General features: G+C 40.5%; 2 protein-coding genes across 2 annotated transcripts in view; both read left to right on the plus strand.

The window, feature by feature from the left end:
• The window catches only part of LOC134818093 (vacuolar protein sorting-associated protein 37A-like), a 45,938-nt gene that overhangs the window by 20,049 nt on the left and 6,020 nt on the right, over window positions 1-19,869 (plus strand). Inside the window, exon 6 of the mRNA XM_063827512.1 lies at window positions 7,516-7,653. Within this exon, the coding sequence (XP_063683582.1) occupies window positions 7,516-7,653 (138 nt within the window). The remainder of the gene's footprint in view (window positions 1-7,515; window positions 7,654-19,869) is intronic.
• On the plus strand, window positions 4,355-6,051 carry LOC134818050 (acid-sensing ion channel 4-like). Its single transcript, XM_063827459.1, has one exon. The coding sequence runs from the start codon at window positions 4,446-4,448 to the stop codon at window positions 5,934-5,936; it is 1,491 nt and encodes a 496-aa protein (XP_063683529.1). The 5' UTR covers window positions 4,355-4,445; the 3' UTR covers window positions 5,937-6,051.

Below are 19,869 nucleotides of genomic sequence, written 5' to 3' on the forward strand. Positions count from 1 at the left end.
TCAATAAGCAAACGCTAGATTTGTCGTATTATTATCAATTGTTCGACAGTTTAGCTGCTGAAAGACATGATAAACAATCGGCATATCCAATAGTCAATACAGCTATTACAGTTAGTAATAGCTGTTTAGTATTACTACATTTTATGCCTATCATTTAACTTGTTGTTATTAGTTGAAGTCCGATACATTTTTTAACCTGTATTCTTCACAGTTTGGGCAGCATTTGACATCTTGAGAGATATTTATGTTTTTTAAATCCCCACCACAATCTCAAATCTGTACTTAAACTTTGTAATAATTGGCATTTTCTTATACGTAGATAATGTTGCAAGTTTACACGGTAAAATTTTGCGTTTGGAGAAAACAACCAATACTACCATGCCGTCACAATACTACCACCACTGGTACGCATGGTGCCACCACTGGTACGCATGGTGCCACCACTGGTACGCATGGTGCCACCACAACGAAATCAGTTATGTCATTAACTGCCCATTATGCATTTAACTAATGGCGCCTTCAGTTATGCCACTAACGTTATCAATTAGATATTTAGTTATTTCTCTTAGCTTGTCTTCTTCTCTTAGCTAGTCATACTCATAGTCTTCCGTAAGGGTTGCAATCACTTCGGATTTCAGGTTGCATGCCTTGGACTCAGCTACACTACTAATGTTCTATCGGCTCAAATATGCTAGGATTGAAATAATAAACGCCTGTTAATAATCTGGCGACAGATTGGTGGCCTGTTTGGAATGCTTTGATATTTTCAATAATTTACCATTATATACTTTCTTATTCGACTAAGATAAGCAATAGTCACGAGCAGAGTAATGGAGTCACTGGGAATGCTTATTATTCATATTTACAAACTTTTAAATTCCAAGATAACCAATGAATTCCACGGCCATTGGCCGTATGGAGGCATCGGGCATAACTTTGCAGCATTATGGCTGCATAATAAATAATTATGGTACAGTCAACAGTGGCGTTGGTCGTTTCCGTACCTGGACCCAGATGTTTGGCACAAAAATTATACTTGCTTGTTGCATTTAGAACATGATTGATAGGTAGTCTGACTACTAGTTGCTGTGCTACACTCCGGAATTTAGTTTTGTATAAAAATGTTGGTACTGCTACTTTCCCAAGTTGAGTCTGTTGTACAGAACCGTGCCGTTGGTCACGTAGCGTATTACATAAGCACTAATAACTTAGATTAATCCTCGACTGTAGTATTATTGGGATGAGGGTTCTGCTTTATTAAAAATGGTTCCTGTGGTTTGAATTCTCCTTGCCAGATTGTAATTATCAACTCATAGAAGCAGTCCAGTTTCTGTTTACATTTCTCACGAGGATTGTGCAGACTGAAACGCCCGGAGTCTACGGCCCCTCATTCTATGCTTATTAGGGGTCGTACCGTCATGGCTTACCAGTTACCAGTTACCAGTTACCAGTTACCAGTTACCAGTTACCAGTTACCAGTTACCAGTTATCTGTGCTCATCTGCACATCAACTGTCCTATCGGCTCAAATATGCTAGGATTGGAACAATAAACGCCTGTCAATAATCTGGTGACAGATAGGTGGCCTGTTTGGAATGCTGTGCACTATCATTGAATGCTTTCTTAAAAAGATAAGTTTCGCCAAATAAGAAATGTCTGAGTTAAGAAAAAAACAAATTTCTCGAAACATTTTCTCAGCCCATAACTACACTATACTAGACTATAGTCGCCTTAAAATACTCTATTCCTTTATTTCGGAGAAAAAGAGCATTCAAATACTTATTTACTGGCGACATGACTCTTGATTATTAATTAGGATCAATTGGAGAGGTATTGTATTAATTACTACATTGAACCGTTATCATTGAAAGATCATTGTGTCAGTGCCTCAGATAAAATACCAGAGTCAATAGCCATTAGTCTAAAAGACCTGCCTTCAGTTTTAACTCCTTCAACACTAGAGTCACGAAGTCTTGGATATAATAATGGTTGAAATACAGCAATATGATTATAATAATATGAAACATCCGCTATAACAGAATTCAAAAGAAATCCTCATAATCAAATGATATGTCATTAATTCAGAAACTCCTCATCATATGTTTGACGCATACTTTTCCTTTGTCGATTGAAGTGTGGACGGGCGGACTTGCCTGTTGTAATTTTCATTTCCCAAAGGGGAGGTTTCTTGTTTTTTTTTCAATCTTCAAATTAATATCTTCGATACTAATAAGTTTGCATTTCACTGAAACCATATCTTTGTTTTTTAAATAAAAAACCCTTTCGTTGTGAAGAACTGTTGTGCAGTACGAAATTCTGCTTCTTTAATGCCTTAGTTTGCCAGTAATGATTTGAAAAGACTGAGAGTCGTCTAATTTTACAAGGATCCGGTGGGGTTCATGGGTAAACTACCTTTGTACGAAATTGGGTCTTTGGCAGGATCATTCCTTGAAGACTTCACATAATATCTTAAACTTTGCATCTTTCAAAAGGCAGCAGTAGACTTCGTAGTTAGTTAGAATTTCCCTTTCTTCAAGGCATTCTCTCCAGCACGGATCTATTTAGGAGGCGAGGATTGCTTGCGGAGATATGACGGGTTTATTCTTTTATTAGAAATTAACAGAAGGCTCATACAAGTCCACTGTGGCCAGACTTATAGGTCCCACTGTTCCTGAAAGTTCCGGTCACTTACGGTGTGTGACTCTCGTCACTCTCTGTCGCCTCCTTAATTGGACGGTGTGTCAAAATATCACCACATTATTTCCTTTATAAATTCAGCTACACCACAAATAGTTTAAATTTAATCATACCTTGCCAGGAGACAGTATATAACGCAGTACGTGTCTCCTGGAAAATTTTCACTTTGGTATAATCAAGTGGCTTCAATAGGTGATATAATGACCATCCATTGTATAACAATCACCTACCGTACCTGCACGACAATGAACTATAATTCCGTCGACTTCCTTGATTAAAGAAGAGGGAGATCGGTATTTTAATGCTAGTATTAGCTGCGGGGTTTAACTTTAATGAGTTCATTCATAATCCAATTTGAAACTCCCCCAGATTGATTGTCAAAATTTTGGTCCGTGTCGAAGTATCTCGCAGCACAATGGATCCGGGTTTTTAAGACAAAATAGCCAACTTTTTCATAATTCATCCTAACTATTTTACAATGCTTGTCGTAAGTTCGAATGCGGAAAATTAAATTTCTATAGTACAATGTCTAGACGTAACTTGGGCGTACAATATTTCGTCGACAACAGAACTGCCACAGTCCTGCGACAGTCCTGCGACAGTCCTGCGATCTTGCGATATTCCTGCCACAGTCCTGCGACAGTCCTGCGACAGTCCTGCCACAGTCCTGCCACAGTCCTGCCACAGTCCTGCGACAGTCCTGCCACAGTCCTGCCACAGTCCTGCCACAGTCCTGCCACAGTCCTGCCACAGTACTGCGACAGTACTGCCACAGTACTGCGATCTTGCGATATTCCTGCCACAGTCCTGCGACAGTACTGCCACAGTCCTGCGATATTCCTGCGATATTCCTGCCACAGTCCTGCGACAGTCCTGCCACAGTCCTGCCACAGTCCTGCCACAGTCCTGCGACAGTCCTGCGACAGTCCTGCCACAGTCCTGCGACAGTCCTGCGACAGTCCTGCCACAGTCCTGCCACAGTCCTGCCACAGTCCTGCGACAGTCCTGCGACAGTCCTGCCACAGTCCTGCCACAGTCCTGCCACAGTACTGCGACAGTACTGCCACAGTACTGCGATCTTGCGATATTCCTGCCACAGTCCTGCGACAGTACTGCCACAGTCCTGCGATATTCCTGCGATATTCCTGTCACAGTACTGCGGCTGAACTGCGGTATTGCTGTTATGTTATACTCGTTTTTAAAATTTAATGTGTTATATTCCTGTGTGCTAAAAATGCAATGTGACTGTTATTACATAGTACATTCACAATCATAAACTGTTCGATTATTATGTTTGAGGGGCTGACAAACTGCTGTGAGGTTTCGAGATCATCACTTTTAATTCATTTAATTAATTAAATAAATTATATTCTAGGCTATAATATGAATATAAAATTGTTGACCACTTAATTAAGGGCTGCTTGTGGTACAATAATACAACGTCTACGGTTTTGGATTATCCACATTACTAATATTATTATCGTGTTGTATAAAAATAACTTTCATGTTCTCTCCACGGGCTCTTGCCTTGACCCTATTATTTTTCGCCGCATTTTTTACCGACGATATTTATTTGCAAAGAAAATATCTTTTACAATATACAATATACAAATTTACTGTATACAATTTATTGTAATGAGTTAATGCTACCTAGTGATGAATAAAAATGGAGCTCCTCCAAGACCGGGTCCTAGGCAGCTTCAGCGTAAAGAAACAGTTTGGGACAATCTTCAAAAAAAGACTTCCTTCATGAGTGACATTCGCGAGTTTTCAGCGGATACTAGTGCCCATGGAATAAAATTTATATTCGAAAGCCCTCGGAAACTCCTTAAAGTCTTCTTTCTCCTTCTGTGGATTGCCTTCTCGATCTACGCTTGCTACATCATCTGTACCAAGATACTCATGTTCGTTAATAAACCGACCGGTACAAAGTTCGAGGTCGTTGTGGATGATAACGAAAGTGAAAAGAAAGGCATCAAATTTCCCACCATTACTGTTTGCTCCATGAATAAAGTCAGAAAATCATACCTTGAAAATGAAGAAAACAGACTGTACAAGGATTACTTCAACATTATCGACCAATACAACGCAAAACAGGCCAAAGAACTGGCCAACAGGTTGAATGATCCGAATGACGAGATGTTCGCTATCAGGAACGAAACTTACGAAAGTTTGTTCCAAAATGGTGGCCCTTCACCAAACAGACTGTTAAAATGTATGCAAAAAAACCAGCACTGTGGTCAAATGGAATCGTTTATGGAGAAGGATGAATATGGTGTTCCAATTGATGGTGTGGCACATTACGTTACCATGCCGACTTCAAGCTCTGGGAAATGCTGGAGAGTTAACCCTCAAGGCACGTTAAGAGGCAAGATGGGCGATTATGGTGCTCTGACCCTTATGTTTTGGGCTGACATCCAAGACTACTCCAAACGGTCATCTGATAGTGTAACCCATGGATTTAACGTAGTATTTCATGACCACGAAACATACGGTTCAACCATTTTTTCTGGCTTCTTGATGAGTCCAGGGACTTATTACAAAGTTGATCTGGGACTCAGGGTCACACTGAGAAATAAACATAAGGCCGAAAGCTGCAACGCGTCTCTTGTAAATACCACATACGGTATATACAATGAGGGAGCTTGTCTTCAAGAATGTAAAGATAGGACACTCCACGAAAGGTGCGGCTGTGTCCAAGTCTTACCTCCTAACAACGAGGGTAAGTACAAGGCTTGTTCTTTTGAAAAGTGGGCCAGTTGTGGGCTGTCTACCTACCTTGAGTGGTATGGAAACTACACCAATACAGAAGATAAAAAGAAAGGCGGTGAAGAAAATGAATGCGTGTGTGACACTGCTTGCGAGGAGAAGAACTACGAAGCCTCCATCAGCAGTGCCACCATTTCAGACAACTGGGTCGATGGTGTTCATAAAAACGTTGGTGGATTTTTGCAAGGGTTTTCACAACCTGACTATAACGTGACCTATTCCACCCCTGACGACATCTTCAAGAATCTTATGGTTGTTGAGATCCTTTTCACCAGCATGCAAAAAACTCAGGTCAATGAAGTCATTACTTACGATCTTGGCAACCTTTTCGGTGACGTAGGAGGGGTACTTGGACTGTTCCTGGGGGCCAGCGTGTTTACTATTATTGAATTTATCTTGTTCTGTGTGATAAGCTGTGCCAAATACTGCTGCAAGGCAACTGATTTAGGATGGCTAGAACTTATGCCTTGAGGAAGTTCATGCCTGCACCTAACTGATTTAGGATGGCTAGAACTTATGCCTTGAGGAAGTTCATGCCTGCACCTAACTGATTTAGGATGGCTAGAACTTATGCCTTGAGCAAGTTCATGCCTGCACCTAACTGATTTAGGATGGCTAGAACTTATACCTTGAGCAAGTTCTTGCCTGCACCTGACTGATTTAGGATGGCTAGAACTTATGCCTTGAGGAAGTTCTTGCCTGCACCTAACTGATTTAGGATGGCTAGAACTTATGCCTTGAGGAAGTTCATGCCTGCACCTAACTGATTTAGGATGGCTAGAACTTATGCCTTGAGCAAGTTCTTGCCTGCACCTGACTGATTTAGGATGGCTAGAACTTATGCCTTGAGCAAGTTCATGCCTGCACCTAACTGATTTAGGATGGCTAGAACTTATACCTTGAGCAAGTTCATGCCTGCACCTAACTGATTTAGGATGGCTAGAACTTATGCCTTGAGGAAGTTCATGTCTGCACCTAACTGATTTAGGATGGCTAGAACTTATGCCTTGAGCAAGTTCATGCCTGCAACTGATTTAGGATGGCTAGAACTTATGCCTTGAGCAAGTTCATGCCTGCAACTGATTTAGGATGGCTAGAACTTATGCCTTGAGCAAGTTCATGCCTGAACCTACTTAATCTTGTCTCCAAATTGACGATTACAACTTTGTTTGATTAGAATGTGCAATGTAAGTGTGCGCTTTGATGGATAACGAAGGTTTTGTTGAATTTTCCTGATTTCGCTTTGCTTTGACTTTAAGGCCACCCAAAGGTCAAATATGTTTGATATCATCACGTTAAATTAGATAGCTTTCATACTAAACCATAGTACAAGTATCAAGTTTTTGCAAAAACATGTCCACTGCACTGGAGATGAAACTCCCATTAAAAGTTGAGCTACCTTATCATCTATACTTCTTCCGGCTCTGGTGTTTCCATTATCTTCTTAGGAAATAGACAGACCGGGACAATATACAGCCGGAATTGCGTTGTGCCGGAAAATGTTTGGTCGTTCTTGTGTGTTTTTGTAGAATTTACGTCTTGATATCTATTACATTAGCATTATAGAAGAATTAACATTTTGTGATGACTATAGATTAGTAGCTAATAAAATTAAGTTGAATTTTAAATCGGTTAGATATGTCTATTTGATTGATTTTGGCTGATTTTCATCTTGTTTGATTGAATTTTGTTTGGTTTGATTGGTTTTATCTGGTTCAATCCATGTCGCTGACACCACAATTTTTAATGTTAGCTAAACTGTAATTTAATTTCTAACAGTTCGATCTTAATATTTTATCCTAGTGTTTTCCTCGTTCAAAACTTAACCTTGCTTTCCAATTATAAGATTTAAATATTTCATACACGAAATAAAGCTCATAAGGCATAAGCTTATTATATTAAGCTTATCCTAGCACCAATAATGTTTCCAGCTCAGCTGTGTCCTCTCCATACTGATGATACAAACTACTACCGTTTCAATTTATATACCTTATTAACTTAAATTGAATAATTAAAAATCGATTAATTAATTACAAATCAATATTTTCAGTACTCAGAGTTGGAGTCAAAGCGAAACGAGCTGAGCGATCTTCAACAACAGCAACAAGCTCTGGCTGACCACTACGCTCCCCATAACATTCTGGCCAGACTCAAGATTGCAGCCTCGGAGGTTGAAGATGAAACTGAGGTTAGGATGCTTTGTCACTTGTTCGTCTGCTTTGTCGTTTGTTTGTCCGTGTTTTCTTAATTATTTTTCTTGCTTTTAATGTGTACGCGTGTTCGTCCGTTCCAACTGTTACATTTTATAAATGTCTGTCTATCCTATAATTTTGCAATGTACTTTATTAAACACTGTAGTAACACTCGCATGTTCAGTGATGAATCAGTATCTTTTTTTTCAATCTATAGACCCAAAACATTCTGATGAAGCAATCGGTTTCTTGTGGCCGTTTCGTTGACCAACATTTTATTTAACCATGTCTTGATTTCGCATTTTTATGATATCTTTCGTGCGTCACGTGAAAATCAAATTAGTCAGATGAATCTAGATTTGATTTATTATTATAAGCACCAGTAAATATTTCTCGGTTAATAGTTGTGAATTCTAGGTGAGGCATATTTTCTTGAGACGTGACATTGATTCTGGGGTATTATTGGTCAATAGTGGAAGCTGATTGGTTTATTGCTGTCACCTGTCAAAAAATGTGTCTCACCTAGAATCCACATCTATAGGGTTTTAACTATATTTGACAGATTTATAATTTGATTCGCCACATAATAATGACGTATAGTATAGCAATACCTTACGAGACATATTTAAAAGGTACGAAAGTCGGTGGTTTTCCGAAAAATTTTTTCGGGCTACCAAAATTTAGGTCACCATCATTATTTTCCCCAAATTATTTTTCGCGTATTTTCTTTGTCGATTTACTATCAATAATCAATTTAGTAAGTTATAAATATGATTCATGACGGTTGGACACGTTCCATAAAAACTCAGCAAGCTCTGCTACTATTTCATTTGCCACGGCGGTAATTTCGGGAGTGGTGGAGGATAACAAACACCTGCGGTCTTTCAAAGGCGCTTGAGAAACTGTTTATAAGACGTAACAGCTTGTTAGAGGTGCCTACACCTGTGACTACACTGGAGACTACACCTGGGACTACACTGGAGACTACACCTGGGACTACACTGGAGAGACAAACGTCCCTAAGAAGATCGAGAAGAAATTGACTTTCAAATTTCATGTTTTATTTTATTGATTTTCACAAATATTGGGTTTTATTTTTGTAAAATAAAGAAATGAAAAAATCCCCATATATTATTATTATAAAACTTTATTCAAATAAATAAATTGTATAAACAAATTAAAAATCTGATAAGTAACCTACTAAAACTAAAATAACTTTCTCCACTATTAGGTCTGTCTTGGGCTAAAAAATCAAATTATAAATGTCTTCTGTATTTACAAGTTTAATGTATCTATCTGATAAGTCATTTTTAAGAGTTTTTAATAAATTACATTGGTGTCTCCCGACACGACCCTTCATATCCCTCATACTCTCAACTGCAAAAAATATTGAACATAACGCTGGGGAGTTGCTGGCACTACGAAGTATATGACCAAACATTTTCCAACGTGAGTACACAACTCTCTCACTGAGTGGTCTGCTGTTACATTTCTTATACAGAGCTTCGTTTGAAAAAAATCCCCAAATACCATGATTTAATTTGGGGTACGAAATGCGGTGGTTTTCGGCAAAAAATCCTATATTTTTGTTCCCAAATCATTTAGGTTACCGGAATTATGTCGAATATAAATATGTCTCGTAAGGTATATGATATTGATATGCAATCATTCGGGGGAATTTACAGAGTTTGTCAAAAACCCACCAAATTTGACCCATCAAAACGTTGAGGAAATTGAAAAATCGATCGATTTGCACACATCGTTATCACCGTGGAGTAATCCTCGGTATATAATGATCGATAAATCGGAAAGAAGTAGCAATGTCAAATATATTGACGTCAAATTGTGATAAAAGAACAGTTAATAGTCATTTTCATCGCAAAATCTACTAAAAACCTGGGGTTCACTATACTGCCTGAGCTAAACTAATGAGTTTAACATTTGCTTATATATCGCAACCCCTGCGATTAAGTTATGCCTGAAAATTGGAAATATGTACCTGGTGACTATAATCTAAACGGATTGAGCGATATATTTGATTAGGCTGCCCCGCTTCGCCCAACATGCCATTTTGACATATCTCCCTGAAATGAGCAGCAAGGAGGTCCCTTTCATTGCTCAGCAAGGAGGTCCCTTTCATTGCTCAGAGAGGAGGTCCCTTTCATTACTCAGAGAGGAGGTCCCTTTCATTGCTCAGAGAGGAGGTCCCTTTCATTGCTCAGCAAGGAGGTCCCTTTCATTGCTCAGAGAGGAGGTCCCTTTCATTACTCAGAGAGGAGGTCCCTTTCATTGCTCAGAGAGGAGGTCCCTTTCATTGCTCAGCGAGGAGGTCCCTTTCATTGCTCAGCAAGGAGGTCCCTTTCATTGCTCAGCGAGGAGGTCCCGATCCCTTTCATTGCTCAGAGAGGAGGTCCCTTTCATTGCTCAGAGAGGAGGTCCCTTTCATTACTCAGAGAGGAGGTCCCTTTCATTGCTCAGAGAGGAGGTCCCTTTCATTGCTCAGACCACGTCCCTCCAAACTCAGCAGCTAAATGATTGTAACTATACCCTCCACCTGGCCTCCCTGTCTGAGTCCTAGCTCTGAAACCTGTAGATTTAATTCGTTTTCAGAACAACTACTTATATATATTACAGCTATCCCCCAAACATTGCGATTCCACGACTGCTGCAACTGAATAATGGAAAATGGAAATATGTGCCAAGTCACTATAACTTAAAAGGTTTGTCACGTGCTGCAAAGATTAAACCACATGGTCCACGTCATTATGTTTTAATCTAATATTTTATTAAAACTCGGCATAAAATGCTACATTTACCCGCCTGGCATATTATATTTTAATTCAGACAGCGAGTAACCGCCAAATCATTGCCACGTACCAGCCTAACACGCGCTGAAAAGTTTATTAATGAGGTGAGAGTATTTGCCGAATCATGGTCAAAGTATAACACCTTTTGAACCTTGAAGAACAATTCGACGTCTACCATTATAGCTTGACAGTTGTTCTATTTGATCTCCCTCTGACTGTTGCCAAAAGCAATCAACCAATAATCGGTAGTCCAGTCCCTCAACTAATGTTTGGAACATTAAATACTCAAAGGGGAACTCCAGATGAAACAGTGAGCTCCAGATGAGACGGTGAGCTCCAGATGAGACAGTGAGCTCCAGATGAGACAGTGAGCTCCAGATGAGACAGTGAGCTCCAGATGAGACAGTGAGCTCCAGATGAGACAGTGAGCTCCAGATGAGACAGTGAGCTCCAGATGAGACAGTGAGCTCCAGATGAGACAGTGAGCTCCAGATGAGACAGTGAGCTCCAGATGAGACAGCGAGCTCCAGATGAGACAGTGAGCTCCAGATGAGACGGTGAGCTCCAGATGAGACAGTGGGCTCCAGATGAGACAGTGAGCTCCAGATGAGACAGTGAGCTCCAGATGAGACAGTGAGCTACAGATGAGACAGTGAGCTCCAGATGAGACAGTGAGCTCCAGATGAGACAGTGAGCTCCAGATGAGACAGTGAGCTCCAGATGAGACAGTGAGCTCCAGATGAGACAGTGAGCTCCAGATGAGACAGTGAGCTCCAGATGAGACAGTGAGCTCCAGATGAGACAGTGAGCTACAGATGAGACAGTGAGCTCCAGATGAGACAGTGAGCTCCAGATGAGACAGTGAGCTCCAGATGAGACAGTGAGCTCCAGATGAGACAGTGAGCTCCAGATGAAACAGTGAGCTCCAGATGAGACGGTGAGCTCCAGATGAGACGGTGAGCTCCAGATGAGACAGTGAGCTCCAGATGAGACAGTGAGCTACAGATGAGACAGTGAGCTCCAGATGAGACAGTGAGCTCCAGATGAGACAGTGAGCTCCAGATGAGACAGTGAGCTCCAGATGAGACAGTGAGCTCCAGATGAGACAGTGAGCTCCAGATGAGACAGTGAGCTCCAGATGAGACAGTGAGCTCCAGATGAGACAGTGAGCTCCAGATGAGACGGTGAGTTACAGATGAGACAGTGAGCTCCAGATGAGACGGTGAGCTCCAGATGAGACAGTGAGCTCCAGATGAGACAGTGAGCTCCAGATGAGACAGTGAGTTCCAGATGAGACAGTGAGCTCCAGATGAGACAGTGAGCTCCAGATGAGACAGTGAGCTCCAGATGAGACAGTGAGCTCCAGATGAGACAGTGAGCTCCAGATGAGACAGTGAGTTCCAGATGAGACAGTGAGCTCCAGATGAGACAGTGAGCTCCAGATGAGACGGTGAGCTCCAGATGAGACGGTGAGCTCTAGATGAGACAGTGAGCTCCAGATGAGACGGTGAGCTCCAGATGAGACGGTGAGCTCCAGATGAGACAGTGAGCTCCAGATGAGACAGCGAGCTCCAGATGAGACAGTGATCTCCAGATGAGACGGTGATCTCCAGATGAGACAGTGAGCTCCAGATGAGACAGTGAGCTACAGATGAGACAGCGAGCTCCAGATGAGACAGTGAGCTCCAGATGAGACAGTGAGCTCCAGAGGAGACAGTGAGCTCCAGATGAAACAGTGAGCTCCAGATGAGACAGTGATCTCCAGATGAGACAGTGATCTCCAGATGAGACAGTGAGCTCCAGATGAGACAGTGAGCTACAGATGAGACAGTGAGCTCCAGATGAGACAGTGAGCTACAGATGAGACAGTGAGCTCCAGATGAGACAGTGAGCTCCAGATGAGACAGTGAGCTCCAGATGAGACAGTGAGCTCCAGATGAGACAGTGATCTCCAGATGAGACAGTGAGCTCCAGATGAGACAGTGAGCTCCAGATGAGACAGTGAGCTCCAGATGAGACAGTGAGCTCCAGATGAGACAGTGAGCTCCAGATGAGACGGTGATCTCCAGATGAGACGGTGATCTCCAGATGAGACAGTGAGCTCCAGATGAGACGGTGAGTTACAGATGAGACAGTGAGCTCCAGATGAGACAGTGAGCTCCAGATGAGACAGTGAGCTCCAGATGAGACAGTGAGCTCCAGATGAGACAGTGAGCTACAGATGAGACAGTGATCTCCAGATGAGACAGTGAGCTCCAGATGAGACAGTGAGCTCCAGATGAGACAGTGAGCTCCAGATGAGACAGTGAGCTCCAGATGAGACAGTGAGCTCCAGATGAGACAGCGAGCTCCAGATGAGACAGTGAGCTCCAGATGAGACAGTGAGCTCCAGATGAAACAGTGAGCTCCAGATGAGACAGTGAGCTCCAGATGAGACAGTGAGCTCCAGATGAGACAGTGAGCTCCAGATGAGACAGTGAGCTTCAGATGAGACAGTGAGCTCCAGATGAGACAGTGAGCTCCAGATGAGACAGTGATCTCAATTTTGAAAAGTAAAAAGATTGTATCACGCTGCCTAACCAACCTCCAGAGTCGGATCATAGTGGCCCCGGTATTGAACTTGCAGTCTCAGATTTACTGACCTTTAGCCTCGGATGCCAGACATGGCTGACAGTCTTGTTGAGGTAACACTTTTTAAGACTTCTTTCTTATTAACCCGGCAGATGGCGGCATCTAGTAACAGGTTGCAAGGCATGCTGGCAAGTGTCAGGAAAAATACAACAGCTTCGAAATCATTGTTACTCATTTTTTGATTTCAGTTGTCTTTCGCCGCATTTTAATTTAGCTGTCTAGGAAGAAAGTCAGCCTCCTTCTTACAAACGATCAAACAAATTTGTGTAAACTTAGTCGTTTCCTTCGGCATGTAAGGTGGTTTTCATTTTTAATAATATTATAGGATTAATGCAAGTCCTTTGAGCATTTGTCGTTCAGAGTAACCAAACGTCCTCCATTCTCATTGAAGTTAACATAATATAGAGCCGAAATGCCTTCTTTTTGCCAAACAAAGGTGCCCATCGTTTTGATTATGAAAGTTTGGTCAATGTATTATCGTTAATTTTGTATAGATTTTATTTTTAGAGGTCCGAACATGTCCGAACATGTCCGACGTTAATATCTGGTTGATAACATTTTCCAATACAGTGTTTTAGATAGCGAGAAAATGATTTGACAGTAAATTGCTAATACTACTACTTATATGTAATATTATTACTGATAATTTAAACATTATGTCATTTCGATCTAATTAGCTGAGACCCCTGGTCAGCTATATTTCGGTCTAAACCGTGCAAGCCAGGTATCACTGATATTCTAAAATAGCGGTCTTATCGTAAATCTAATTTTACCGTGACAGGAGCTTGAGAAGTGATATCATTGTCTTGAAGAGGGCTGAGGGAGACTCAAAAGCGGTTTTCAGCCGTGGCTTGATTACTAATAATTTGACACCGCTCTCTATAACCAGGCCTACTTTTAGACCTTGGTCGCGTAATCGAATCTATTGAATGGGTCTAATGATTTATCAGGGATGTCATATCCACGATTCTCCTGTGTAATTAGTGTTGCAAGCGATCCCATTGTTGAACAAGTTCGTGGTCTGAAATAGCGGTAAATATGGCTGAAACTATACAAATTTACTCCATTTCAGTGGCTTGCTACCTCAAAGTGGATTATATTTGGCACCATATCAGACTTAAATCATGCTCTATTTTATTGAACATTGTTTAAACTACTGAACACAATACCCACACACACTGGTTACACCTGTTATTGAAAGAAACAAACTTCCATCCTTCTTTTTATATAGTGTACAGGGCCCTTTAACATCGGCGACTGCTTTGCGAGTCATCGGCACCTGTTTACCATGAATGGTACTGGTAATAAGTTTAATAGTTTACTTTACACCTTTTTCCTATATGAAGTATATGTTGTGCGCTACCGCGATACGTTATTGTATAAAAGCACAGGCGTCACTAACAGGATAAGTGGTAAGATAAGAGTGTGTTTGCGGGCCTATAAATATTCTATAGGCCCGCAAACACACCTCCATCTATAGTATAGATGGACATTGGACCTTTTTAAAGGAATGTAATAGGAGCCGGCTTCATGGGATATATTGACAGTCTTTGGAGTTTATTTAATGGTCTTTTGCTAAACGGTTGTGTCTGTAAATAACTTTTACTTTGTAGTTTTGTGACTCCCGTGCCGTGCGATCGTTAAACTTTATATGCTTTTTTATTTGAAGAGACCTAGCTGGTCCACGAGAGGATAGCATGAAGATGCTCTGCCTGCTTCTAGGGTATGGCAACCCTGAAAAAAACTTTATATTTAACGACTAACAGGTACATAGCAATTTGTGGAGCTGTGTTTTGTACATCTCGAAAACTTAGTTATATTACTTCCATCTTATTTTGCAAGTATGATGAGACGTGATTAAGTGAACTAAGAATACGTTATGGGTTACTTTATTGGGAATCATACCTGTGTAACACAGAACCAACCAGCTTGTCTCTTCAGAATTGTCAATGTAAGTGATTTTGATAGGCTTTTAAGGATTTTAATTAAATTAATCAATCTTAAATCATAACTAGTTGACAGCATACTTTTGAGCTATTTCAAGAAACCTATGTGTAGTTCCAATCGTTTCCCTTATTTTCACTAGATGTATATCATCAAAACTGATTCAAAGATTAGCACTAACATCTTTGATAAGCGTTCATATTATCACCCAAATCACCCAGGGATCCATACTGGTGGTTATAGGTGTCCTGGGCATCCTCTTCAGCAGTGCCGTCACCTACTTCCTTCTCCTGCGGCGAATAAAACTGGCAAACTGCCAAAACCTCCTCATCATCAACGTGGCTATCAGCGACATCCTAGTCTCAACCATAGGGTTATTCAGAGGACTGGGAATAATAAACAGCAAGTTTATAGGAGCACCGGATAACAGGACCAACCCGTTCTGTGTAGTCTACACAATCTCACTCAACACTTTCGTTAACTCGGGTATGTTAGCCCTCCTCCCTCTCACTATTGACAGAGCTATCGCTATCATGTTACCCCTCCGACACAGGTACATTATAACCAAGAGAGCATGTCTGTACATGTTTGCAGCCAACTGGACTCCTCTTCTTGGTCTCCTGATCTATGATACAGTGGCGTACATCACAGGAGCCACCACCATCTTGTACTACGAGAAATACCACAGATGTGTGATATCAGGACGTGATTCGTACATTGAGCAAGTATGTTTCCTCGCCGTTCCATTTCTCCTGGTCGTCCTGATGTACGGGATGATGCTGTTCATCATCATCAGAAAGAGAAGGAGATGTGGATGGTTCCTGATGACATCCACTGGGATCATAGTCACCAGTCTTCTCTCCTACTCTCCCACAGTGATAGCTAACACATGGAATGTTCCACTTACCTACGAGGTTTCACAGATACTTACTGTCACGGTTTACTACACAAACGGTATCATTAATCCTCTGGTATACGTTATAGCTCATCCTATTACCCAGAGATATGCTAGGAATTTCTGCGGGGGGAAACTGGGGAGAAGGACAGATTCAGCGGTCCAGTCCTCTGTTATTAGGAGCGGACTTGAGTTTAGTAAAGAAAGGTGCAACCTTGGTGTTTTGGTGCCGTCAGTAACTGTGGATACTGTTTATTTGTCCAAGATAAAGTCGATTTAGAATTGGGTTAAAATCCCCGTATTGCTTAATATAATAAGTTAGGGCATTATGAGCATTTTCTGAGAACTAATTTGCCACAAGCATTTTGTGCAGGAATGTGTTGTCCATAGTACCAAGAACCAACCTAAAGAGCTGTACAAATAAATGTGATGGGCGCAATTACTACTACTATGTTGCTCCAACAATTAGCTAAAGCATATTTTCCACTCTCCCAAGAAAAAAACATTTAAAATTTTCTTCCGCTATTATATTAGGAAGGCACTCAGGAGCTACTTTGACGTCATAAATTGTCCTTTTCGTCTCTATTATTTTGACTACAACTCTAAGAATAAGTACATATTTAAGGGCATAATATTGTTGTTTTATAAGATGTATATAAATGTACTTGTTGCGGCTAATACTATATTGGACTTATCCAGAAGCCTTTTATATCTTTCAAACAAAAATTAGAAAAATTGACCAAAAATACCATCGATTTCCTAATCTATAATTATCTCCCTCATTCAGCTCCTGAGTGCCTTCCTACCGGGAAAAACGAATTTTTAAAGTGTGTTTTTTAAAAACAAATATGCTCAAGCTAGTTGTGCCCATCAGATCAACTTTTACAACTGTTTGAGGGCTTCGGCAATAAAGCCGTAGTACATACATATTGCATTACTTTAAAACCGACTTTACACTGAAACCGTCACAGACGCGCGCGCGCGTTTTTCGCGCGAAGAATCATTTAATCTTCGCTATGCGTGTTACGTTAAAAGAAGTAATCCTGCTATAATCTGCCATTTATGGCGCATTTGTGGTATGAGAGAGATAGATAGAGAGAGATATAGAGAGAGAGAGAGAGAGAGAGAGAGAGAGAGAGAGGGAGAGAGAGAGAGAGAGAGAGAGAGAGAGAGAGAGAGAGAGAGAGAGAGAGAGAGAGAGAGAGAGAGAGAGAGAGAGAGAGAGAGAGAGAGAGAGAGAGAGGGAGAGAGAGAGAGGAGAGAGAGAGAGAGAGAGGGAGAGGGAGAGGGAGAGGGGGCGAGAGAGAGAGAGGGGGCGAGAGAGAGAGATGCAAAGAGAGAGAGGGAGAGGGAGAGGGGGAGAGAGAGAGGGAGAGGGAGAGAGATTGAGAGAGGAAGAGAGAGAGGCAAAGAGAGAGAGATAGAGAGAGAGAGAGAGAGAGAGAGAGAGAGAGAGAGAGAGAGAGAGAGAGAGAGAGAGAGAGAGAGAGAGAGAGAGAGAGAGGGGGGCGAGAGAGAGAGATTGAGAGAGAGGGGAAAAGAAAGAGAGGAAGAAAGAGATGCAAAGAGAGAGAGGGAGAGGGAGAGGGGGAGGGAGAGGGAGAGGGGAGGAGAGAGATTGAGTCACAATTGTCCTTTTCGTCCTCTATTAATTTTGACCCAACTCGAAGAATAAGCATTTAAGGGGCAAAATATTTGTTTGTTTTAAAAGAATGTATATAATATGTACTTGCCTGCCCCCTGACTATGTTGGCATGTTGCGGCTAATACAATATTGGCTTATCCACCAGAAAGCCCTTTTTTTTTATATATTTCAATCAAAACAAAAATTAGGGAGAAAAAAAAATTGACCAATAATATCCATCGATTTCCTTCCAATCACTTATAATTATCTCCCTCATTCACTTCCCTGAGTTTTGCCTTCCCTAACGGGAAAAACGAATTTTTACAGTGTGTCTTTGAAAACAAATATGCTCAAGCTAAGTTGTGCCCATCAGATCCCTTTTAAAATACAAAACTGTCTTTTGAGGGACCTTCGGCGCAATAAAAAAAAAAAAATGCAACAGGGCTCACGTCAAACCTGTTTTTTATTATTGTTTGAAATATGTTTCATATTAATTATATTTAACTGGTTTAAAATATTTAACTATTTCGATTAACTATTTCCTAGAATAATATTGAAATATACCAACTCTGTAACATTTATAAATATTTCAACAGAATCAATTCCTAAATCCTTATTAGCACAATGTCGATTGGCGATGCATCCTTTCTTATTCAAAATTCAAGATCTCAATTTAGACAATTCGGAGAAAAGAAACCCGGAAAAAAAAAATCTTAATGATCATCTTATTCCGTAATGTGTCTTATGAATGCATTTCTTCTCTTCTTAAAATCATTCTTCGAACAAGAACCTAAGTTTCTGGAGAAGCAACATTATGTGATGACGAAAATTCCCAGAACTAATAATCTTGAAAAATCAAAACCTTTGTCCTAAAATTTCTAGGGGCACACAATGAAACAGGTACCTAAGAATGGAATTTATCGAGGACAAATTTAAATCGCTGTAGACTGCTTATTTGAACTTAAATTCAATTAAACAATAGAAAAATTTAACCCACACACGAAGAAATGTCAACAAATAACAATTGTTTTAATTAAAGGAAAACACAGCCCGACTCGTTTCGTCTAATTATAAGTATAAAGAAAATAATGCCAACAATCAAACTGAAACTAAATTTGAAAAAGCATTTTAAAAATAAATTGATTATTCCAAACTTCTCAAATTGTTGAACAAAACCTTATACCCGGTGGTTGGAAATAAGATAAGATCAACTTTTAGACGTCTGATTGTGTGCATGTCTAGACGGAACACAATGAAACAATCACCTCAGTATAGTTTTCTCTCGGAAGATTAAAATAAAATCGGTAGTCCTGCTAAATTAAAGTTAATCAAACACACACAGACAATGTAATAAATTAAAATAACACCCGACAAAAGTAAACCAAAAGAGCAATTATTTTTATAGCAAGAGAAACATTGGCTGACTCATCGTAACAAACAATCAGTCTAAAGGATGTATGAAAAACAATCACTAAAACGAAATCTAAAAAGCATCGTTAGGAAAATTCAACAGGAAAATGAATACCGTCCTGGTCCTTCAAACCTTTTCCACAACCCCACAACACATCCAACACCATATCGCATTATCATTTATCAATCAACACAAAACCTTTATATTTTCAGACATCAGGCTATAGCGAGAAAAAAATTTCCTGAACGGTGACATAGCGAAAGACGAATTTCAACCTCCCCAAAACACATAACATTCCGAAAAAAAACGGTAAGGCTGATACTTAAACGGAAAAAACTTTTGGCAACTAATAAAATTCATGGTTCGATAGTATTTAAATTACTCGGAAAAATGCGACTGCACGCACACACGTGTGATTCAAGTCTATAAATTTCAAAATACTATCGACGAAAACCCACATAAAGCACGATTATTTCTGGATAATTCTCTGGATTCCTAACAATCGTCATGATGCGAATAATTTGATGATATTTTTTTTTCCCGCAGACTGTGTCATAGTGCCGCAAAAGGCAGAAAGCAAAAAGAGGGGGGGGGGGGGGGGGGGGGGGGATGAAAAGGAACGGAGGGAATCTAGCAAATTGAAAACGTGAGGCCCGTTTTTCCAACGAAAAAAGATGATCCTTAAGTACTGATGAATGCATGATTTGGAAACGATTCCAATTTATTTATTTGCAACGAGATTAAACTGGCTCGGAATATTTGAGTGCGATTGCCAAATATAGTGGCATAATGGCAACACCAACTAGAAATACACGCAAAGAATTCAGATACTGTTTCAATTATATATGAAGTGAATAAAATGTTTCGGGAAGAAGGTGAGACTTTCCAAATCAAGCTCAA

This window comes from Bolinopsis microptera, chromosome 7 (assembly GCF_026151205.1).
Source record: "Bolinopsis microptera isolate Bmic1 chromosome 7, MBARI_Bmic_1.0, whole genome shotgun sequence".
In the NCBI taxonomy this organism is placed as follows: Eukaryota; Metazoa; Ctenophora; class Tentaculata; order Lobata; family Bolinopsidae; genus Bolinopsis; species Bolinopsis microptera.

Coding starts and splice junctions, on each gene's coding strand:
- LOC134818050 (XM_063827459.1), top strand. CDS start 4,446: ATGAGTGACATTCGCGAGTTTTCAGCGGATACTAGTGCCCATGGAATA.